This window comes from Ustilaginoidea virens, chromosome 4 (assembly GCF_000687475.1).
Source record: "Ustilaginoidea virens chromosome 4, complete sequence".
Lineage (NCBI taxonomy): Eukaryota > Fungi > Ascomycota > Sordariomycetes > Hypocreales > Clavicipitaceae > Ustilaginoidea > Ustilaginoidea virens.
The window spans coordinates 648,845-671,510 of NC_057319.1; the positions used below are offsets into that span (position 1 = coordinate 648,845).

General features: G+C 57.9%; 8 protein-coding genes across 8 annotated transcripts; 3 read left to right on the forward strand and 5 right to left on the reverse strand.

Annotated features, from left to right (window-relative positions):
• Window positions 1-338: 338 nt before the first annotated feature.
• On the reverse strand, window positions 339-1,804 carry UV8b_04705 (uncharacterized protein; the record flags this gene model as incomplete). The annotated part of the gene is made up of 2 exons (XM_043142203.1): window positions 339-1,299; window positions 1,497-1,804. The coding sequence occupies 2 exons, from the start codon at window positions 1,802-1,804 to the stop codon at window positions 339-341; spliced, it is 1,269 nt and encodes a 422-aa protein (XP_042998137.1).
• A 363-nt stretch (window positions 1,805-2,167) lies between these two features.
• Window positions 2,168-3,235, reverse strand: UV8b_04706 (uncharacterized protein; the record flags this gene model as incomplete). Its single annotated transcript, XM_043142204.1, has 3 exons — window positions 2,168-2,660; window positions 2,726-2,941; window positions 3,135-3,235. The coding sequence occupies 3 exons, from the start codon at window positions 3,233-3,235 to the stop codon at window positions 2,168-2,170; spliced, it is 810 nt and encodes a 269-aa protein (XP_042998138.1).
• A 1,825-nt stretch (window positions 3,236-5,060) lies between these two features.
• Window positions 5,061-5,942, reverse strand: UV8b_04707 (uncharacterized protein; the record flags this gene model as incomplete). The annotated part of the gene is made up of 1 exon (XM_043142205.1): window positions 5,061-5,942. One exon carries the CDS (start codon window positions 5,940-5,942, stop codon window positions 5,061-5,063), a length of 882 nt encoding a protein of 293 aa, XP_042998139.1.
• Window positions 5,943-6,791: 849 nt separating this feature from the next.
• UV8b_04708 (uncharacterized protein) lies at window positions 6,792-8,331 on the reverse strand (the record flags this gene model as incomplete). The annotated part of the gene is made up of 4 exons (XM_043142206.1): window positions 6,792-7,804; window positions 7,923-8,071; window positions 8,146-8,179; window positions 8,259-8,331. 4 exons carry the CDS (start codon window positions 8,329-8,331, stop codon window positions 6,792-6,794), a joined length of 1,269 nt encoding a protein of 422 aa, XP_042998140.1.
• Window positions 8,332-9,450: 1,119 nt separating this feature from the next.
• On the forward strand, window positions 9,451-12,378 carry UV8b_04709 (uncharacterized protein; the record flags this gene model as incomplete). The annotated part of the gene is made up of 3 exons (XM_043142207.1): window positions 9,451-9,659; window positions 9,913-9,937; window positions 10,072-12,378. 3 exons carry the CDS (start codon window positions 9,451-9,453, stop codon window positions 12,376-12,378), a joined length of 2,541 nt encoding a protein of 846 aa, XP_042998141.1.
• A 1,784-nt stretch (window positions 12,379-14,162) lies between these two features.
• UV8b_04710 (uncharacterized protein) lies at window positions 14,163-18,062 on the forward strand (the record flags this gene model as incomplete). The annotated part of the gene is made up of 3 exons (XM_043142208.1): window positions 14,163-14,185; window positions 14,499-14,649; window positions 16,515-18,062. The coding sequence occupies 3 exons, from the start codon at window positions 14,163-14,165 to the stop codon at window positions 18,060-18,062; spliced, it is 1,722 nt and encodes a 573-aa protein (XP_042998142.1).
• A 267-nt stretch (window positions 18,063-18,329) lies between these two features.
• Window positions 18,330-19,531, reverse strand: UV8b_04711 (uncharacterized protein; the record flags this gene model as incomplete). The annotated part of the gene is made up of 2 exons (XM_043142209.1): window positions 18,330-18,818; window positions 19,496-19,531. 2 exons carry the CDS (start codon window positions 19,529-19,531, stop codon window positions 18,330-18,332), a joined length of 525 nt encoding a protein of 174 aa, XP_042998143.1.
• A 634-nt stretch (window positions 19,532-20,165) lies between these two features.
• On the forward strand, window positions 20,166-22,181 carry UV8b_04712 (uncharacterized protein; the record flags this gene model as incomplete). The annotated part of the gene is made up of 1 exon (XM_043142210.1): window positions 20,166-22,181. One exon carries the CDS (start codon window positions 20,166-20,168, stop codon window positions 22,179-22,181), a length of 2,016 nt encoding a protein of 671 aa, XP_042998144.1.
• Between the last annotated feature and the right edge of the window lie 485 nt (window positions 22,182-22,666).

Sequence of the window (22,666 nt, forward strand, 5' to 3'; positions counted from 1 at the left end):
GGGGGTGGTTTTCATTGTATTTCCATACCATGTATTGGTCTCCTGGGCCCGGTGACGCTCACCGGGTAATCAGGTGCGTCATGTAATCTAGCCGCCTAGAGCGGAACATCCGCCGGATAGCATGAGGGGGGTAAAAGAGAAGATGGAAAATGAAAATGAAAATGAAAATGAAAAAAGAAAAAAAAAAAAAAAGACAAAAAGGCCAACGGATCCCCCGTCTTGCAACCTGGTGAAGAGGGAGAAAAACGAAAAAAGAACAGGAGAAAAAAAAAAAAAGACGCTCGGCTCGAAAAGATTCCTCGACTCCTCGACAAACTTCCACCCAGCGACTCGACGCCTCAGCTAGACTCGAGCATGGCAGCTTCCTTGGCAGCCTGCTCAAGCCCCTGCTTCAGCGACCAAGAGTGCCTCAGCTGCATCTCGCGCCGGATGCCGTGGTTGACGGCGTCGAGGACCGTGTCGACCGTGGCCCGCGGCTTGTAGGCCGGCTCGGTGCCCTCTTGGTACACGCCCGTCTTGACCAGGATGCTGTACCACTCGTTGTCGGCCTTTTGGTCCACGGCGTTGGTGCCGCGAATGTCGCTCTCGGGCGTGTCTCCCACAAAGTACACCGTCGCGGGGGCCTCGGAGATGCCGTGCTCGCGCTGGCGCCACTGCCTCATGAGGCGCGAGGCAAACTCAAACGTGGGCACCTGGGGCTTGCCAAACGCGTGCGTCCTCAGCTTGCCCTTGCCCTTGGTCAGGTCGTCAAACGTCACCTCGAACATGCGGCGGAGGGCCCCCATGCCCAGGCGCACGTGCTCGTGGGCCGCCGACCAGACGACGTCGTTGTGGGAAAAGTAGAACGGGGGGCCTTGGTCAAACGTCTCGCTCCGCGTGGCCAGGCGTCCGCCCCTGGACATGGCCAGGTCGAGCATGATCTGGATGTCGCCCGCCCAGTCGCGCGAGTCGGCAAAGACGAACACGGCGTCAATGGTGACCTCGTCAAAGTCCCGGACCCGCGAGTTGGCGTGCTCCTCGGCCGTGAGTTTGCGGAACGGCGTCGTGGCGGCGTCGTGCTTGATGATGTCGCCGGGCGTCACCACGTCCTTGAATCCGTAGCCCTCGGCCACCTGGCGGCATTTCTCGCCCTCGCCGCCAATCACCAGCACCGTGTTGTACTTTTCGGCCATTTCCCTCATGGGGGTGTGCCCGCAGATGAATTGCCCGGGCTTGATGTCCTGCAGCAGCTGGTTCGAGAGGTCACGGCAGCGTTCCTCTTCCGTCTTGCCCCCACCGTTGGTGAGGAAGATGTGAGGTCTGCGCCGCGTCTGTCAGCATTGCCTTGTTTGTTTTCTTTTGTTTTCTTTTGTTTTCTTTTCTTTTTTTTTTTCCTTTTTTTGTGCACACTTGTGTGAGCGTGTACGAGTCGCAGATGGTGGTTCTCGCTTTGTGCCGGCAATGACACCTGGAAATGAAACCCCCTTCAGGTGCGCAGAGGTTTTGGCCCAACTTACACATGAATGCCATATTCGTTCTCGCCGTTGAGAACCCTCATGGCTTGGATAGCTTCCGGGATAGCTTTGCCGCCGCGCACAAGTACGCCGTCAATGTCAAAGGCAAACACAAAGGAGTCGGCAACACTTGATGGCGTATAGGGTGATGAGGGTGTGTCGACGCCGGTAATACTGGCCCGGGAGCTGGCCGAAGATGCGAGCCCGGGTGAGCTGGATGTCGAGGAAGAGAATGAACATTGGTCGAGACCATCTTTGGCCTGCTGGACAGACTGGTAGAAGTTGACTTGCTGTTGTTGACTGGCTGCCATGACTGTCGATGACTTGTGCTGGAGAAGTCTAGGATACGACGACACCAAAGTATACTGCTTCTCCTAGGTCTTTATGGGTGGACAAGAGGTTCGAGTTGGGGGGAACGGGTGAAGGGGGGGGGGCATAAACGGGAAAATTGGGGGGTGGCATATACCATGTCAACCGTCTCGAAACGATGGGACATGATGGCGCCTTTATACATCTTTTTTTGTCAGGGTCACCTCGCTCATTGTGCTGTTTCGACTTTCCTCGAGTCGACAGCACAACGTGTGACGTGTGGTCTCTGAGCAGGTTGTTTTTCGACCAAGCCGAGTCATTCATTACAAGGTACCTGATGCAACGCAACCAACGTAAAACTCGAACTAGAGCAAGTAACTCGTTCCGCTCGAGCAAAACAAGGGTACGCAAGGGAATCCGAGCATGTACATAGTGTGCGTGGGGCCGGCCATCCACTTTGGAGTTCCATTTCGGTGGAATCCTTGGACTATGACATGTTTTGGTGACGGCATACTGTAACCGAACCAGCGAATCACTAGCCACAGACCCAGGTGTGCTGCCCGCCGGGCCCGCGCCGATGCAAGGTTGTAAGCTGCGACAAGTCGCGCCGTGATGTGGAATTCCAAGCTTTGCCGGCCGGCCATGGCTGGGAAGGAGTTGAGCATGCCGTCGTTTGCATGACCATGTCGGCGGATCAAGATACAACAGCGGCTTCGGCACGTCTCGTCGCAGGCTGGGACTGCAGTCGGTACATGGTGTCGTTTGCGGCCTAGGATACGCTGCCAAAAGGCAATGCTGCCGGCAGTTGAGTTGGCGTGAACTTTGAAGCCGGCGGCGCTATGTGAAGCCTGGGTGCTCCTGGTACACTTTGTCAGTCCGCTCAACATACACTAGGTGATTTGCTCGGCCGACAAAATACATACCTCGCAACGCCGCGTCCCAACGGCATCAACAGGGGACTCGCCGGTACATGCACGAAGCTCTCGGTGCTAGCCTGTAGAGGCAAGGTGACACTGAAACTGGTGGCTGAAGAGGCCCATGGTGTGCCATTGCCAAGGCCTTCTCGAGATGTCGAGACGTCGTCAATCTCTTCCACTCCGGCAGGGCAAAATCTCTGTAGCTCGTGCTCGTCGTTTAGGCTGTGGTTTCGACGCGCGGTCTCACTGGAGCCCTGGCACAAGGATGAAGAAAGGGCAAAACGTAATGCCGATGGCTAAACGATTCGGCCACTGGCCAGGAGATGCCCGATGGACGGACTGACGGGGCGGTTCCACCACCGGCGCCAAAGGCTGTTATCAAAAAAGAGGGCCTGAGAGCTTGAGTACTCCGTACGGAGTCGGCTTTTCTGAGCTGGTGTGGGGTTCATGCGGCCGCTCTGCTGCTTTGCGACGTTGAATGGGTTGAATGGGACCGTCGGTGGAGTTTGGTGTCATGATGATATCCCTTTGATGGAGCGAAGGTTGCAGGCTTTTGCAGCAGACCCACCTTTTTCTGGATACCCAGCTGGTGCTCCGTACTCCGTACCTCCTTGGCAACTGGCCCAGCCGCCAAACCCAAGGTATATCACTACAATCCTCATCTAGAGGTAGATTCCGGCATTTACAATAGTACAGCAGGGCATAAGTAACTTCTTGAGCGTTAATGCCATGGATGACGCGTTTTCGTCTGCCTTGAATACCGCCACATTGAACAGCCGATTGACAGGGGCGTAACGAGGCCTATTTTCGAGCCCGCGGCCAGATTAGCGGGAATCGCCTCACAGCGCCCCATATGCCCTACGGGTGCCACAAGTGCGATAAGGGCGATACAGCTTTTGATGAATCCGGGATTCGCTAGTACTTATACGAGTATTCTAGCTCTCAGCCTGCTGATGTATCTTTTACTATAGGTGTTCTATCGGCCTGGTCCGATACAAAGCCTGCACCTTCAAAGGGATGATACCGACGCAAGGGACCCTCACTGGAACAAAGGGACCCAGGTCGGACGGCCCGCAGTGACGTCAGCGCTGGACCTATTTTTTTATTATTTTTTTTTCCACATTTTTCTCTCGTTCTCTGTTTATTTATTTATTTTGCCCGTTCGGTCCGAAGTACCCATCAGTCCCGCCAGGCTAGGGCGGCTCCGTTAAGCGCCCTGTCCGGATTTCCCAAACGCCAAGCCTGGATCCTGGTAAAATTGACGAACAAGTCCCTCTAGATCCACCGTAGCGCGGCGATCTGTTCCAAGTGAGAACCTACAAGATAAGGGTCCGTTGATAACTTGCCAAGCGGTGAGGGACAGAGCCCCAGGGCATCTCTGGCATCTCTGGCATCTCTGGTCTCGAGCAGGAATCTCACGGGCGGGTTGCATGCAGGCCTCTGCACACTGACACAATCTTTGGCCATCATTTTCCAGTTTGGCTGCATGTGCAAATAGCGGCATTTCTTGAGACCTTTGATCCCTGTTGCTCACTGTTTCTCGGCCCCTGGGCCCCTAGTCACACAAGCAATTCATCCTGGGGTCGTGATACAGGTCGCAGGTACGGGTGGGTGCAGGTACAAGTACAGGTACAGGCACAGGCGCAGGCACAGGAGCAGGCACAGGCATAGGGTACGTACTGCAGGCTGCCCGCCGCTATCGGAACAGCGGCATCAGCAACTTCAGCGGCATAATCATCGATCGACATTCACAACAGTGGCATCGGGGTCTTGTTGCACACAGTAACGGATGGATACTTTAGATGCCTACCTGCTACGCCATTGCCGCAGCGTCCAGTCATGGGTACAATGACATCATTAGTGGCGCTGTGAACTTGGCATGTGTGACCTGGCCTCGATGCTTGATGCTGCTGCTGCTGCCGCTGCTGCTGCTATTTTCCGTGTGTCTGTTTTGGGCCATCTGCGACGCCAAGGACACTTGCAGCATGTAGATGTGCGTCAGGCTGGCAGTTGGGCTGGCAGCTGGGCTGGCAGCTGGCATCCAGGGAATCGGCACTTGACACGGGCCGTCTGCCCAGGTGCTTGGCTTCGGAAAATTATGATGCATCCATCGTGACGCACCCATCATGATGCATCCATCTCGCATCTTCACATGTCCTGCCACGTCAACGTCGACCATCGTCTTCTTCACATGCCGGCAGCAGCAACACAGCAAGCAGGCTGGCTCGGCCAAAGCGCGCCCTCGGCGTCCAGATCAAAACGGCATGAACCGCGTGTCATCGGCAAATAGCCTCCCCCGGAGAGACCTGTAAGGCTTCCCATGGGCCCCGGCAGGTCGCCGTCACTGCAGGTTGACAAACAGGCCGCCGTCGACCAGCAGCTGCGCCCCCGTCACGTAGCCGCTGAGCTCGTCGCACGCCAGGAAGACGGCCGGCCCAGCCACGTCGGCGGGCGCCCCGGTCCTGCCCAGCGGAATCCTCTTCTCCATGTAGTTCCGCTTGGCGTCGTCCGCCAGGTCCTCCTCGTTCAGCTGCGTGCGGATCGTCCCCGGCAGCAGCGCGTTGCACCGGATGCCGTGCCTGCCCAGCGCCACTGCGCTGCTCTGCATCAGGCTCAGCACCCCCGCCTTGGTAGGCGTGTAGTGCGCCTGCTGGCCTCCTCCCACCAGGGCCGAGACCGAGGACACGCCAATGATGCTCCCCCCCGGCGGCGACTGATGCAGCGCCATCTGACGCGCCGCCGCCTGCGTCAGGTAAAAGGCCCCGTCGAGATTCGTCCTCGCCGTGGCCTCGAACAGGTCGTGCGACAGGGTCAACAGGTCCGCAAACGTGCATATGCCCGCGTTGGAGACGCAAATGTCCAGCCGCCGCGCCGGGGACAGATCAACGGCCGCGGCAACGAGCCTGGCTGCCGTGCTCGGGTCTCTCACGTCACCGGCCTGGTGGGCTAATCTGCCCACGGCCTGCGCGTCTGCGCCCGAGCTGCGCCCTGCATCTGGAACCTGCGATGACGATGCTGATGGCGGCGGCGGCGGCGGCTGCGACAACGCTTCGGCCTCGGAAAGCAGCGAGTCAAGGTGGTGGCTGTCCTTGTCCAATCCCAGGTGGTTCACCACCACGTTGGCACCCTGCCTGAGATATTCGAGGCATATCGCTCGCCCGATGCCAGTGGTGCCGCCCGTGATGATGGCTGTCTTGCCAGCCAGCAGACCGACCAAAGGCATGATGATGTCGAATGCTTCTTTGCCTGCCTTCGTTTCTTCTTCTTCTTTTTTCTTTTATTTTATGGAAAATCAGGCGAGCTTGGTGTGTGCGAGTGTTTTTCCCTCAAATGGTCAGCGCGGAAAACATCCGCTGCGGGATCTCAATGGCCCGAGTCGACGTATACGCAGCATGAATCGAATCTGGTGTGTGGTCCACGCGACGGGCTGCATCGAGTGCAAAACCCGCAGGGCAAGTTCCTTTATTTAAAGGTCCTCGAGTGGCCGTGACAGAACCGCCCGCACGAGAGGGGATGCCAAGCCTCGGTGCAATTACAAGCGAGCAGCCGGGGGCTAACCTTGCCCAAGGTAGCGAAGCGAGCGGCACCGCGCAACTGACGGGGAACGTGGCAACAGCAAGCACGCCAGCGCTTAGCACCCGGCGTAGGGCAAAAAACACAGCGGAAGCGAGTTCTACATGTGCAAACTCATTCTGATTCAGGGTCGGAATCCTGCCCAGGTTGTATTCGCGCTTGAGGACCCTGTTTCCAGCATATCCTACAGTGGGCAGAAGTTGGGCTCACAAACCGGTCAAAATGCTACGGACGCCGTACAAGGCATCTGAGGCAAGGAGAATGAATGCCTGACGATGGATGTCGAGGCGTGAAATGCCCATGTCAGATCAGAAGCGTACGCAACGCATGGAACATTGGGCTCCTCATTGTGTTACCTAACTAGTCCAAGCCATCCGAGTCCAGCTAGTCGAACGGCAACCACCGTGCGCACAAAGTCGGCCCGAAATGTGGTATGCCATCCAGCCCATCTACCATGTGTCCCGTCTCCATCGAGACTTGCCCCGTCGGGTTCGTCGCCTCATTCTTCGGTCTCTACTGGGTCGACGAGCGTCAGAGCCGGCCTCGGCGGCGGGCTCAACAAGTAGGCTGAAGGAATCAACTTGGACCTGGCCGCAGGGTTGATGGTCAGGCCGAACCCGGGCTTGTCCAGGTCTGCTGCGGTCAAGAAGCCCTTGGTGGGGATGGGCTCGTCAACGAACAAGTCTCCAAAGACGGGCAACACGCTCTTGCCGTCGGCGGAGTTGGCCAGGTACTCCTGGAAGGGCGTGTTTGGCTGAGAAATGACAAAGTGGTAGCTGTAGGGCCCGCTGGCGTGCGGCACGACGGGAATGTCGTAGGCGGCCGCCATGGCAGATACGCGGAGGAGCTCAGTCATGCCGCCCAGCCACATGACGTCGGGCTGGATAATGTCCAGGTTGCGCGCTTCGATGAGCTTGCGGAACCCGTAGCGGGAGTACTCGTGCTCTCCCGTGGTGAACTTTACGGCAGGGTGCGCCCGCTTGATCTGCTCGTATCCGTCCGTGTCATCGGGCGAGAGGCACTCCTCCCACCAGCTGATGTTGAGGTGCTTGGCGGCTTCGACGAGCTCGATGGTGTAGGACACGTTCAGGCTCATGTAGCAGTCAACCATGATGGGGAAATCGGGCCCGACCGACTCTCGGTGGTTTCGGAGAAACTCGACGTTTTTTCCGAGACCGACGTGGCCTTGCTCTGGACAGAACGGCAAGGGTACCTTGGCGCCCCAGAAGCCCATGTCGCGAGCCGCGGTTGGCTCCGGGCCGGTGCAGTAGAAGTTGAGGCGTTCCCTGGCAGCGCCTCCGATGAGCCGGTACACGGGCTCGTTCCTCAGCTTTCCCAGCAAGTCCCAGATGGCGAGGTCGATGACGGAAATGACGGCCACGGGCAGTCCCTTGCGACCGTAGAACATGGACCCGCGGTACATTTGCTCGAAGAGGAGGTTCGTGTTGCGAGGATCTGCCCCGATCAAGAAACGTTCAAAGTGCTGGTGAACAAGCCAGCAGGCGGGGGGGCCTAACGGGACACGATTCTTGTCAGTCATGAACAAAGCTGCGCCGCTGCGCCGCTACCAAGGTTGCAACGTGAGAGAACGGAAAGGGGAAGAGGGGAAGAGGGCAATCATCTGCCGCACCTCCAAACCCCGTGGCCAACCCGACGGTGCCATCCGAAGCTTCAATCTCGACGAGAAAGGACCCCAAGATGTTGATACCCCAGCTCGTTCGCGACTTGCGATACTGTTCCCATATTGAGCAGGGTGTTGAGATGTCGCTGTCGATCAACCTTGAGCGGGCGCGTTTCAAGTTAGCCACCAATCCTCCAACAAGATGTGAAGGGCAACGGGGGACACGCCTTACCAGTGACCGCCCTTTACGTTGTGATAGTCACCACCTGCAGCGACAGTTGGTCAACAAAAAAAAGGGGAAAAAAAAGCTAACCACGAGATTCCTCGCGTCTTGCCACTACGTACCGGAACCCACGCCACCAATCACGAAGGATCGGATGGCCTTGATTGTAGGGAAGCTTCTGACACTGCACGCCATGGCAGCGAGTGGCGGTTTGACATGGGAGACAGGATGAACCGAAAGCTTCCAGTCAAGAAAAAGTCAAGACCAGACAAACGACAAAGCCCCGTGGGGGATGGGGATTTAGTATCTGCAACGGCAGGGAGGGGTCTTGCGAATGGGCAACGGTAGCGGTGGGGCAAGGGCGACAAGATGCGGACCAGAGATGGCAGCCCAGGCATGTCTTGATGTCTGGGACGGGACGTCAACCAGGCTGCAAGCAAGCATTCATGTTGCAGTCGCATGCCGCCTCGAGCCTCTCCTCGATTCGGGCCTAGATGACCCGAGCACAGGTTGGATCGTGGGTGTCAACTGAAACGCGCCAAGCCCCACCGCTGAAAAAAACATTGGGGATTGCATATCTGGAGACATGTACGTGCTCGGTTCCGCAAAGGCAATGGCTGATGGAGTATTATGCCGTGTCAGATCGGCTGACCGTGCCGTGTCTCGGCGCAAGCAATCACGGACCAGTCGCTCTGCCATGGACTATGGACTGCGGGAAATTGTCGACGATGCGCAGAGCTGACATCATCGAATGTCCGAAATTTGTTAGGGCTTTGCCACGAGCCAGGTACCTAGGTACCGGGGAGCCTGGTGGAGCCATCGCCACCGAAACAAAGGTCGCCCGTTATCTGCTATCTGCTATCTGCTATCTGTCATCTGTCATCTGTCATCTGTTATCTGTTATCTGTTACCCAACGCATCGACGAATCGTCCTGGAGGCGATGAGGCTGCCATTGAAATCAAGGACGAGACAGAATGGAACTCAGCTGAAAGCAGCAATTGCCAGACTCACTGGTGCTGACGGCTACTTGCCGCAGGACTGCCCCGACCTGCCCCGACCTGCCCCGACCTGCCCCGACCTGCCCACCCCACCTCCCCCCCCCCACACCCCCGGTCGCTTAGATTTGCCCCGAGACTTGGCTTCGGCTTCCTCCTCCCCACACAATCTCGCCTTAACAACAACCCGCGCGACCTTTGTCTACTCACCCAATCATTCGAACCATCACGGCGGCTAGGGCCGCGCTGCTCAGTTGTCGGCCCTTGTACAGCGCGCGCGCCGAGCGACTGACGTCCCAGCGCTGCCAGCCTGCCACTATGCAGCCTAGCACGACTGCCCGGAGGAGACTCGACGCGCACGACGCACACGACGACGCATACGACACCCAACAGTCGCCGCCAGCCTCGGCCCTTGCCCGCCCTCACACCGAACCGGACAGCGATTCCCACAGCGACGATGACCAGGACGATGCCCAGGACGATGCCGCCACTCAGCACGGGAAGCGCAAACGTCCCACCTCAGTTTCGTACGTCCTGACCCTGACCCATCTTTGCCTCTCGCCATTCCATGTTGTCCGTCTGGCGGCTTTTTGCTCTGCACACCTTTTGCTCCTCCACGGGGCCCAAGTCCTCTTGCACCGGCAGCCCTGATCTGATGCAACGCTGCCGTCTGCTCCACCCCACCGCACTCTTGATTCTCTTTGTCCCCCAGTCTTTCCTGTTGCCAACTTCTTCAGCTGGGAATCCTGACCGAATCAGGAACTGACCCCTTGTTCCCAGGTGCGAGCTGTGCAAGCAGAGAAAGGTGAGACATTGCCACAAGCCATGTGCATCAAACACCCAGCTGGCAAGCTCCCATCCCCCCCAACTTGGGCTCGCCACGTCGACGCGTCTTCAGCATGCAGAAGCAGTCCTCCCTGACAGCCAGTGGCATCACAGGTCAAGTGCGATCGTGGACAGCCGTCTTGCGGTTGGTGCGCGCGCAATGGCGCAAACTGCGAGTACAAGGAACGCAGACGGCCTGGTTTGAGGGCAGGGTTCGGCAAAGAGCTGCAAGAACGCATGGACAAACTGGAAGCCATCCTTCAGTCTCATTCGGAAATCATTCAGAGTGCGCTTGCGTCGAATTCTCCGCTGGGTGGCGCGACCAGCATTCGAAACAGCAATCCCAGCTTGTCAAGTGGTCATGAGACACCCAGGGATCGTTCCGCAATCCTGTGCAGATCATCCGAGCACGCCGCCGCACCTCAGGCCGAGAACAGCGGCCTGTTGCTGCAAAGGGCGTCGAGTTTTGCTCCGGCCTCGCAGCCTTCTGACTTCGGTGTGCCTCAGCATGCTGCGGCTCCGGATGGGTTTCCCGTGCCCATGAGCGGACTGCCTGCGGCGCCTCCGATGTCCCCTGCGCATATAACAGCGCCCGGCCAAGGCTACTATCCCCGAAGCTCGTCGTCTCTGCCGCCGAAAAATGGGCCTCTGAATCAAGCAACCGCCGCTTCGGCGCCCCAGGACCAGGACATGCCTCCCTACGACCTCCTATACGCACTTGTGGACCTATTCTTCAAGCACATCAACACCTGGTGCCCCATCCTACACCGCAAAACGACTCTCGACTCATTGTTTGGACCGTCAGCCTTGGAGGAGACTGATGGGATCCTGCTGCGCGCCATTGTGACTACCACGATGCGGTACTCGACCGATCCAAGACTCACGCAGGACCGGCGGCATCACTATCACAAAGCTTGCAAGGAGCGCGTCCTGCTGTACGGCATGGAGAACACGTCGGTCAAGTCGCTTCAGGCGCTGGTGATTGTGGCGCTTGACCTTGTGGGAAGCAGCAACGGCCCGCCGGGCTGGAACATACTGGCGCTCATCACGCGCGCGGTCGTGCAGCTGGGATTGGCGGTCGAGAGCAATTCGTTTCTGGTATCCCCGAGCTACGCCTCGATATACACTCTGCGGGCCATGATACTACCCGAGCCAAAAGACTTTGTGGAGGATGAGTCGCGGCGAAGACTGTTCTGGATGGTATACGTGCTCGACAGATACGCCACAATCGCCACGGCCTTTGAGTTTTCCCTGGCGGACAAGGAAATCGACCGGACGCTCCCGTGCCGCGACCATCTGTGGATGCAGAATCAGCGGGTAGACACGAAATGGTTCAAGGCGAGAGAGCGCGGCCACGAGGGGGAGCTCGCCGCGCACGAGGTCTGCGAGCCCGGCAACGTCGGCCCGCTGGCCTACTACATCGAGGTTCTGGGAATCCTGTCCAAAATCCACACATTCCTAAAAAAACCGGTCGACATTGGCGCCCTCGGCGACGTCGAGCAATGGCAGCTGCGGTACAAGGAGCTGGACAAGAGGCTCGCGACCTGGCGTCTTGGGCTGCCAGCCGAGTTCGGAAACATGGCCAAGCTGCTGCAGCAGGCGGGGAGCAAGAAACTGAACTGCGCGCTGGTGATGCTTCACGCGACGTACCACACGGCGGTAATTCGCCTCCACTCGTCCGCGGCGTACCCGACGACTCGGTCGCCCATCTTCACGCCGTCGTACAGCGCCTCGAAGCGATGCCACGGCGCGGTGGAGAGCATCGCGGCGCTCGGGGACTTTGTCGCGCAGAACGGGCTCCTGCCCAAGCTGGGGCCCCCTTTCGCCTGGACCATGTGGGTCTCGGCAAGGCTGCTGCTCGTCCACGGGTCCACGGTCGAGCACAGGCTGTCGCCGCAGATTGGCCGGTTTGTCGAGACCTTGGGGGAGATGGGCCGGTACTGGCCGGTGGCGGCAAGGTACCGCGAGCTGCTGCAGCGGGTCCTGGACGAGCACCGCGACAGCGAGACGAAGGGGGACGGCGTCGCGCCGAGCTCGGTCAGGATCCTGGCGGACATGCGGCGCACCGCTTTCGACCTGGAGCTGCTGATCTCCCGGCAGCCGCGGCAAGGCGGCGCGGCGACGAGCCTGCGGCGCAGCGTGACGCCGGCTCGGGCGCCGGCAGCCAACGAGCTAGAGTACCTCGACGTCTTTGACTTTTTCAACGTCCCGCGGCTGGCATTTGGCGGCCAGGGGGAGGGGGAGGAGGCGGATGCGGCGGATGCGGCGGCGGCGACGACGACGGAGGTGCAGAGCGGCGGGCAATCCCCCGGGCAATCCCCCGCGGCTGCCAGCGAGTTCAACATTACCAACTTTATGGTTGACGTGAACAGCGACTGGCTGTACGATCAAGACGGGGGGGAACTCACGGCGACGGGGTGAAACGGGCGGGGTTTTCAGCGCGGCAAACGAGACCATGTTTTGACGAGATACGAGGCATTATGCAAGGGGTTTTTTTTAGTCCTATTCCGATTTCAATTTCAGTATCAATTTTCATTTTCATTTTCATTTTCATTTTCATTTTCATTTTCATTTTCATTTTCATTTTCATTTTCATTTTCATTTTCATTTTCATTTTCATTTTCATTTTCATTTTCATTTTCATTTTCATTTTCATTTTCATTTTCATTTTCATTTTCTTTGGGATGAAGTCGGCTCATTTCCTTGCACGTGCATGTCCCGCTACGGAGTATACGGAGCACAGGCAAGACTCGACGAGCACCAGCTGGGGGGGGGGATGGAGCAGCACCGTACGCGGCACCGTGGTCCGCCGGGCGGCGGGCGGCGGGGCGTGAGGCAGGCGAGGGAATGAGAGATGGGCCAGACGCGGGAAGCTGGAAGCAGCTAGGTTGGCGCGACTTGCGCGGACGAAACTATGTAGCAATTAGTGGGTGGATCATGGATGGCTGGGGGCACCACTGGCGCTGGGGGGCTTCGCCTTGGCGGGGCGTGCTAGTGCTGCGTTGGGGACTGGTCTGGTCAACTATCAGCGGCCCTGCCAGGCCAGGTGCACAGGGGTGCCGAGGGAGGTGGGCAGGGAACCAGACAGGGAACCAGACTGCTATCGCACGACGTGCTACATCACCATCACGTCTGTGACGAGAGAGAGACCATCACGTCTTTCGACAAGAGAGAGACCATCTACTCGGTAGCCCGGTTGGCAACGCTTGATTCCTCGGTCGCAGCCATGACGCGCGCGGGGTGGAGGGCACAAGGACCACCCACGGGAAATGCAGCATGCAGCCTGGTGGGATTGATGATTTATAGCATGTACCTACCTTAGGTACCTCCTAACCTACCTGGTATGCAGCCCACCTGCAAGCCAGCTTCGTACTCCGTACCCCGTACCCTGTACTGTATGTACTGCCTACTCGCTGGAAAGCAGACTGGCCTCGTCAGCCAGGAAGGCTGGTCGGGAAAGTCAGATGTGATGTGACGGTGGACGCACGGGCGCGAGACGGCCGTACGCTGCTGCCAAGTCCTCAGCTGCCGCTGACCGCTCTCTCTCTCAGTGCTCCCTCCATTGATGGCTGCCGATGGCTTGCCGATGCACTGGCCCCCCGCCCAGACGCCATGTACTCCGTACACATGTAAAACAAGCAATACGCTGGCCGGCTGGATTAGCGTAGCATGCACCAATGGTTGCGGGCGGACGGGTAGGGTCCATAGCCGCCAGAAATGTATACTCCGTAACTGCATGTATGTATGTACTCTGGTAGTTGCCGTCAAGTCTTGTGCTGGTGCGGTGGGTGCGTCTTTGTGGCCTTTGTGCTCCCAGCCGTCAAGTCAACAACGGTCAGTTGCCTGGTACCCCTGCGATTGATTGAACACCAGGTTTGGGCAGGCAGGTCGATAGGGGGAAAGCCAGCCTAATAAAAGCCGTCGTCCGGTCGCCCTCCCAACAAAAAGCCCTGAAGGGACGGGGTGCGTGAGAGAAAAAAGGAAGAAGAAAAGAGACATAAGCTGCTCGGATGGCTTGAAGCTTCTCGTCCTCTCCCACCTCTCCCCAAGTTCGAACCCCAAGTTCGCGACCCCTCACACCCCCCCCCCCCCCCCCCCCCCTCCTCCTCCTCCTTCGCCTCTTTCTTTCCCTCCCCAGGAAAGAAACCTCTTTGTCGCAGATTCCGGGTCGAAACAGCAGCACGGGGATCAGCCGAACCGCGACCATGGCCCGTTACACGTTCAAGTGGTAGGTGATGGAACTCCTTGTTTCCCCGTCCTTGTGCTTCTTGCCGCTGGGTGCCCGCTTCAGCCGGATAAGATGGCTTGAAAGCTTCAATCAACTCGACGGCTTCTCCCCCACCGCTCCTTCCTGCGCCGAACGATCGTGAGCTTCGGCCCCTAGCAGCAACAGCCGTGACACGGAAAAAAAAAAAGAGAGAAAAAGAAAGAAAGAAAGAAAGAAAGAAAGAAAGACGAAAACACGGCTGCCGATTTGTCTTGTTCTATTCACGAATCACGCCAGTCCAGTCTGCTGACAAGGCAACCGTCTACGGATGCAGGGCGAACCCCACTGCTGACACGTCCGACGTCCTCGTCACGGGCTCCTTTGACGGGTGGACGAAGTCGGTCAAGCTGGACCAGGAGGCGGGCGTCTTCCTCAAGACTGTCGAGATTCCGGAGGAACATGCCTCGAGCAAAATCTACTACAAGGTGAGCTGCGCGGTGCCCAGAGTCTTGGGGCGGCCGCTGTTTCGCATTCCTCTCTCCTTGTCTGTTGTCTATGTTGTCTGGTTTGGTCTGGTTTGGTCTGTTTTTGTCTGTTTTTGTCTGTTTTTTTCGTCCCCCTTGGTCGCTCCGCTTTGGATTTGGATCACGCCCACGTTCGTGTTCCCTCCCTGCTTTTGACACGCCAGCTGCCACGGGAAGCCGTCCATGACGAGGGGATTGGGCTGGTACGCTCAGGCGGCGAGGGGCATACGATACATGCAGCAGCTACAACGCCGGATGGGATGCAGCCGAGCTTGCCGAGAAGAGGTTCGAACGTGACAAACCTGCACTTCAAAAGACGCCGTCCGACATGATGGTGTGCGCGAGGTGATGTTTATCGAGGCCGAGGTCCGGGCCTGCGACGACGCAGCTGTTGATCTGACGGACGATCCGACTATCCGACCGGTCCGACCCGAGCTTCTGCCTTGCCTTTGCTGCTTCTCGGTTGCAAGGAGAGCATGAGACTCCGACAGTGGCGCGCTGGAGCTCCCTGCAGCAGCTTGCAATAGTCGACATGACGGGTCGACAATGGACACCAAGGGCAGCCAGTCAGTCAGCCAGCCAGTCAGTCAGCCAGCCAGTCAGCCAGTCAGTCGAGCCCAGTTCGCTTCAGCCCGCCGCCCGTTGTTGTTGGAACTCGGAACCGTTTGTCAGAGATTGCGATACTGAGCACTCGCCATCCCCCCATCACTGGTGCCTCTTGTTCTTGTCCCATGCAACGGCCGCGAGAGAAAAACCAAAAAAAAAAAACAATAAAAAAAAGAAGAAGAAAAAAAGGCAGTTGGTTCATGCCCTGCCGCGGTGTGTTGGGCCGCGTCCAACCGCAGCCCGTCACACGATCAGTGGCCGGAATAGTCGGGACTTGATAGTCGAAAGGCTCCGAGGCTGGATGCGGTCAAGACCCAAGACATCTTCCCGCCAGACAGAGGCGAGACCGAGACATGGACGAGCCTGCGCTAAGAACACCCCCCCCCCCCACCGCCGACTTGTGCCCATCTGCGGCTGGCTGCGCGCCAAGGCGCCGCACCGCAAGACTTTTGCGGCTGACTGGAAGCATCAATCCGACCAGCAGCTTCTGTCTGCTTCCGTCGAGTCGACGGGGAACCAGACCACCAACCTGGCAGGTCGCTCGCCTCTACAACAGCAGAAGAGGAACCAGACCAGCTTGACCAAATATATTGCCTGTCTGGGACTCACGGCCTTGTCACTTGAGCTTGGCCACCCCGCTGCCGCGTCTCGTCCGAAACAGCATCGCGGCTCTCGTCAAGATTCAGACCCCATGTCTCACCGTGACTCGCAGACCAGTCACCAGGAGCACCAGGAGCACCAGGAGCACCAGGAGCACGGGAACCCATTGGGGCCAAAGGTCAACAGTTGGACACGTACCAGACATGGACCTGTCCAGCCCCGATAGCCCCGGTGCCAGGTGCCAGTCGCAAGAAAGCGCAAAAGCCCTCCCACAAACGACGCGGGACCCACAGGCGGCACACAAAGCAGCCAGTACGAAGCTTCAGCCCCCTGCGCCAGTTTCCACAACTGGCATATATCTCACGTCACGCCCGCCTCGTGTGGTCTCAAGAACACCTTGTCGATTTTTACCCGGTTTTTTTTTCCTCTTTTTCCTCTTTTTTTTCTTTTTTTCTCCCCTCTTCTCTCTTACACCTTCCCTCTGCACCCATTTACCGTTACCCTTTTTTGAAACCGCTTTTGTCTTGCCCACATTTTGTCGCCTACAGGTTTCAAAGCTGGGTTTCGTCGTACTGACTCTCTCTCTCTCTCTCTCTCTACTCGTTGCCCTGGGCATCTAGTTCGTCGTCGATAACAACTGGACCATTGACGAGTCCTTACCACACGAGCCAGATCACGAGGGCAACGTCAACAACTTCTTGACCCCCGACCATCTCGTCTTGCCAACATTGTCTGCGCCAGCTGAATTAACCGCAGAAGCTCCCTTCCTCAACACCGTCTCTCCTGACTCCACCACCGTCGTCGAAATGGCCAAGAACAAGAAGAAGGGCAAGGCCGCCAACAAGCAGCCCGCCGCCGTCGGCTCTGTGGCTGCCGTGCCTGAGACCCCGGAACCGATGGCAACCCCCTGCGATGTTCCAGGTGGCTTCCCCGTGACTCCGGCCGCTGAGGATGCCGACCTGCAGGACAAGACTGTCAGCATCAGCCCTCTCCCCGCCACTGCCGGCATCGGCAACCCCATCAAGCTCGCCCCCGGTGAAAAGATTCCCGATTCCATCACCTCCCAAGACATTCATCAACATGTCAAACTGGACAAGGAATCCTACGACCAGAGCGACGCGTTGCCCACCGCCCCCGTGCTGAGCACCGACCTCCCCCCAGTATCCGGCACCATGATCCCCGAGTCTAGCCTGCCCATGGGCGACCAGAGTGACGTCAACAACCCCGTAATCAGCTCCGTCGGTCCCGACGCCACCACCATTGCCCTCGCTGGCCAGGTCCCTCTGGAACCCAAGGTGCCCGTGGTCGTCAGGGAGAGCCAGGAGAAGGCTGGTGTACCGCCCGAGGCCTCTGCTGTCGCGGGAACCGTTCAGGACAAGGCCAAGGTTGAGGAAGAGATCAAGGCCAAGGTGCCCGAAGCTCCAGCTGCATCCGCGGGGACGGACAAGGGGGAGAACGCCGGCACCATTCTCGCCACCGCCGCGGCGGCTGGCAGCGCCGCCGTTGCCGCCGCCGTTGCCGCCGTCACCAAGCTTTCCGAGGATGCCACGCCCGTCGTCAACAATGCCATAAGCGCCACTACTGAAACCATCAGCAAGACCCTGCCCGAGTCTGTCCTGAGCAGCCTTCCTGTCTCGGCGCAAGAGGCCCTCGCAGCCGGCAAGGACAGCCCCCTTGACGACGTCTCCCCTGAAGTTCCCGAGAAAGTCAAGGACTCAATCGCCGAAGCCGGCGGGAGCCCCGAAGCAGCCGCCAGTACATCCGCTGTCCAAGAGAAGAAGGCGGTAGAGGCCGAGCTTCTGAAGGAGGTTGAGAAGAAGCCTGCTGCTGACGAGTCTTCCAAACCCGCCGGCGACTTGGCTCCCGAGACCACTGCTGCCACGGCTGCCGCCGCTGCCGTGCCCTCGCCCGCCGAGGCTCAGCCATTCGAAGCAAAGCCATTTCCCGTCAAGATTGAGCCTACTGGTCCTTCTGTCGAGGCTCCCACCGTTGCGACCCCCGCCGTCAACGGCAACGGCAACGGCAACGGGGTCGAGGCCAAGGCCACGGAGCCTGCGGCTGCCAACGGCACCTCGTCCGACTCCAAGCCAGCTGATTCAACCCACGAGAAGAAGAAGAAGAATCGCTTGAGCGTCATGTTTGGCAAGCTCAAAGCCAAGCTGAAGTAGAATGTGAAGCCATCTCTTTCTTGTTGCAACCTTTTTCACATTTTTTTTTCGCTTTTTTTTTTTCGCTTTTTCACTTTTTTTTTTTTTTTTCTCCCTCTTTGTCCTCCTCTAAATCTGGGTCTCGGAAATGGGAATTCCGTTGTAATGAAGACTGGCGGGACACTGCGTCATGGTTGCTGGCTTGGCTTGACAGTATATGATGGTTACCGTGTTGAGTGACTTTGCGACTTTTGTTGTCGAATGATTCCCCCTTTGAAGAAAACTTTGCTACAAAAATAAGAGAAGGAGAGCGGGGGGTCCCAGTTGGCGTCTGGTTGGTTTGGTATTGATCCCTGCGCCGGCGGCCCTGTGAACAACGGCGAGGGTGTAGCTGTGATCAAATGCGATGCACAAGAGTCGGTCCGGTCCATCTGGCGGTGCCGCTTGGTACTTGTTCTGCTGGACTTTGGGACTGTGCAGGTGGTGTGCGATGAAGCGAGGCTCCAGGACGACATTGCTGCTGGGAGTAACAGCGCAGAGGACGTTGGACCTGTTGACATGGTAGGCAGAATGTACCAGACATGTACCGGACCGCACCGGGTTTCTTTTCTTTCCAAGCATGTATGTACCTTGTACTGTAAGCTTGTCTGAGTCGGTCTCGGTCTCGAGCACGACGCCGTCATTTAGGCACCTAGTTATGCGCAGGCCCTTGGCAATTCCTCTTGCTGGCTTGTACGACTTCTCATCATTGATACAGGCAATTTGTATGTATAGCATCTGAGCATTGTTACAGCGGCCTGGAGCTATCCGCCGATTTTTCTTTCTTCTTTTTGCCACGTACCTCCCTACCCTACGCACCTAGAGGAAGAAGCATTCTTATACGCGCCGCGCTGCGCCGTAGCCACGTTGCACGTTGGAGACACGGAAGCACCGGTCCCTCGGGCCGGCTATTGGCGTTTTCCTTCGGATAAGTAGCCGTCTGGTCTGTCTGGCTGCGCTACGAGAGCGGCCGGCCGGCCGGCATTCCCCCATCCCGCCTGAGAAAAAAGGCCTCTGCTGAGCTGTAGGCTCCTTTGATCTTTGCCCGTCGAGCTTGGCTGGAGGAGCCGGAAACATGCAGTGGCTGAAGGGGGGACCTGGTCCCCGTCGAGGATGCCATCAACGAGGCAAAGAAGGCGCTCGACAAGGCGTCCCAAGAGTGAAGGGATTGCTTCTGCTGGCCATTCTTGTCGCTTTCAAGACGTGCTCCGTGAGGGAGGGGTGGCGAGAGCTGATGCGGTGCTTTTTTGCCTCGGACACGGGGGGGAAAACGTGTTCCCCTCCGTTCTTGAACATTGCAGGTCGGGGGTCTTGAACAAGAGCGGGAAATGCCAAGGGCGACATGGATGCTCACCAGCCAAGGGCTTGAGCGAGAGCCCCGTCATGAACCCTCCCAGGTACTAGGTACTGCGTACTCCGTACTCTGTTCCGAGAGGTAGTTCAGTTCCCATTGACGCAAAACACACAAAACATGCTCGTGGTGGCGCGCCGTGCACAGTACAGCCGGTTGAAAGCAAGGCATAATGGCTGCTGCGTGGCGTCACGTGGCACCCCAACCAGACTGACTTCTTCCTTGTACTCCGTGCTCCGTACTCGACGTACATCGTACTATGTACTGCCCTGCGCCCCGCCCCGCCAATGACTCTTGCCCTTCTCCTACATCCATCACTGCTGGGGTCCGTCCCATCCCAGTTGGACCCCCTCGCAAAGTTCACTTTGGTTGTGGCCTTGTCCATCCATACCATTCCCTACTCTTGTCTCTCCTGTTTCTTCTCTTCCTTCCTCTCCCCTTTGTCTATTTAAAGTCGTGAGCCGCGTGGCCAGGGACCTGAACGCCGCTCTTCACCCCGAGAATCTCCGTCCTAGTACAGGGAGTAAAGGGCAAGCAACCTCCCGGAACGCGAATCGGTTGCCGCGCCCTTTCCATGCTCGGCTTGGAGGAACGCTTGACCGTGGCCATCGGAACAAAGGACCAGGCGGGAAACCGTCATCCCTTTGCAGTTGTTCCTCCCTCATAGTATGCTCTCTTTGGCTGCCATATTCTCCCCGCCGATTTCCCTCGTGCCGGCATCCGACCGGCCAGCCATGATTTCATCCAACGCTGGCGCAGGCAAGAGCCTTTCCACGCCGCCGATTCATTCATCTCAGACGCAGGGCGGCCCGGCAACCTCGAATCTCGAATCCTTCCGTCGGCCGAGCCAATCCAATCCGTCGTCGTCTTCTTCCCCCTCTTCGCAACCTGCTCCGCGGAAAGGGCAAGCTTCCCGGAAGCAGCACAAGAACCAGCGGCGGCCCACCATCCCCGACCAGAGGGTGAACGGCAATCCCGACGAGGACGATGCCATGGCGGAGCTTCGAGCAGTCCGAAATCCATCGAGCAGGAGGGGCCAAACCTCCATCACCCATCTCCTAAACTACACCACGTCTCGGCCGTTTCAGGACCATAGCTACGGCTACGACCCGAGGCCGCACCGCCGAAATTATGCCACTTGGGGCCTGGGGTCCGGCCACCACGCGGCCGACAAGTCGAGATACGTCCACTCAAACTACCGATTCGTAGTTTCTCCGGAAGGACTCTACACTAAACATGAAGCGGATGCCGACACCTTGCTGGATTGGAACAATGTCCTGCAAATCATTGCCTCGTCCGTATCTCAGGCGGCTTCTTGCCCCATCTGCCTTTCGGAACCTGCGGCTCCGCGCATGGCCAAGTGCGGCCACATCTTTTGCCTGCCCTGCGTGATGCGCTTCATGAACTCCAGCAGCGACGACGACGACGACAACGCCAAGCCAGGAAGGGGGGCTCGATGGAAGAAATGCCCCATTTGCGAGGACACCATCCATCTCCACGAGGTCCGGCCCGTGCGCTTCTACGCCGGACAGGAGAGCCCTCTCCCCCGAGTGGGCGACGACGTGGTCCTGCGGTTAATGGCGAGAAAGGCCGACTCCGCTCTGGCTTTGCCGCGCGAAGGCGGTGCCGAGGTGCTCAACTCGGGTGATGATGTACCCTGGCACTACGCAGCCAATGTCTTGGATTACGCCAGAATCATGAAGGGAACCCCACAGTACATGGCCGTTCAGTACGACGAAGAGATCGTGTCCTTGTTGAAGCAAGAGAAGGAGGACGAGGCTCTATTTGGCCAGGACTCGGAATGGAGTCAAAAGGCTGTCCGGGCTATCCGCTCGGCCAAGGACAAGACCGACGCCTTGAAATGCCCAGCCACTGGTGACTCTGCGTCTATTATGGCAGGCATCAAGCCGTCTACGCACTCGGATCTCTTCTTTTACAGCTCCCACCCGCATTTGTATTTGTCGCCGCTTGACATTAGGATTCTCAAGGCCAAGTACGGGTCCTTTGCAGCATTCCCATCCACTCTGCTTCCGCGCATCGAGCACATCTCTACCGGCCATGTGGTGGATGAGTTTCTTCGTAAGCGTACAAGGTACCTCGCACACCTGCCGCAAGGGTGCATCATTAACTTCCTGGAGTGTGATTGGACCGACATCGTGCCGTCCGAAATCCTGGCCACGTTCGCTGCCGAGATTGAGAAGCGGAGGAAGAGGAACCGTGAGAAGGCGGCTCAGGAGGAGCGCGAGCGTCTGCAGTCGGAACGGCTGGAGGCTCTTGCCCTGAGAGGCGCCATCGGAATCACGACACGTCGACATGTCGTGCTGGAGAATTTGGACCAAGACGACCCGCCAGTGCTCAATCTTTCAGAATTCCAGCCGTTGACAGCCCATTCTGGGGCCACCCCGCCAGATCCGAGGCTGGGATTTGAGACCCTGGCGTCCATGTCAACCAGCCCGTCGACGCAGCGCACAGTCTGGGGAACCCGGGTGATACCGCCGTCTCCGCAGCTCGAGCCCACCGAGGCGGCGCCCATCGACGATGGCTGGCTCAAGGACGAGGAATTCCTGGGAACTGCTGAGCTGGCGTTGCAGATTGAAGCCATCGATGCTATGGAGGGCGAGAAACCCTGCTCAAGCACCGGTGCAGCTGTCCAGGATGCTACCACGAGCGGAGTCGGTGGAGGCAGGAAGGCGAAGAAGAAGAAGCAAAAGATTACCCTGATGAGTACTGTCGGGCGGAGAGGCACATGACGGGTATTTCTGGAATGGATTTGTCGCTGCAGAAGTTTTTTTTTATTTGCAAAATGTGGCGTTATCGACCAGCGGCGCAAGGGGTCCCATGATATTATCTGGCGTTTTTTTTTGCCCCCTTTTTTTTTTCTTCCCCCTTCCCGGAGCGTCACTCTGCAGATTCTACAGCATGGGTTGTAATATCTTTTTTTTTTAATATTTTTACCTGACGAGATGAGGCTTTGGTTTCTCGATTCACTCTTCGTTGACCACTGCCTTCGTATGTCAGCCAGGCTGTTGATGCATTTTGGCCGAATACATTCGCGTCCAATAGCATAGCAAGACTTTTAAAAAGACGGAAGATGGCTAGCTGTGTTTTTACTTGTGACCATGATATCTTTGGCTCGTCTCGTTGTTCCACCAGTTATGGTCCTGAAACGGATCAATCACTGACTCCTCGACCGAGATATTGACTGCAGCGTCCTTTTAGTCAGGTCTACTTCGCC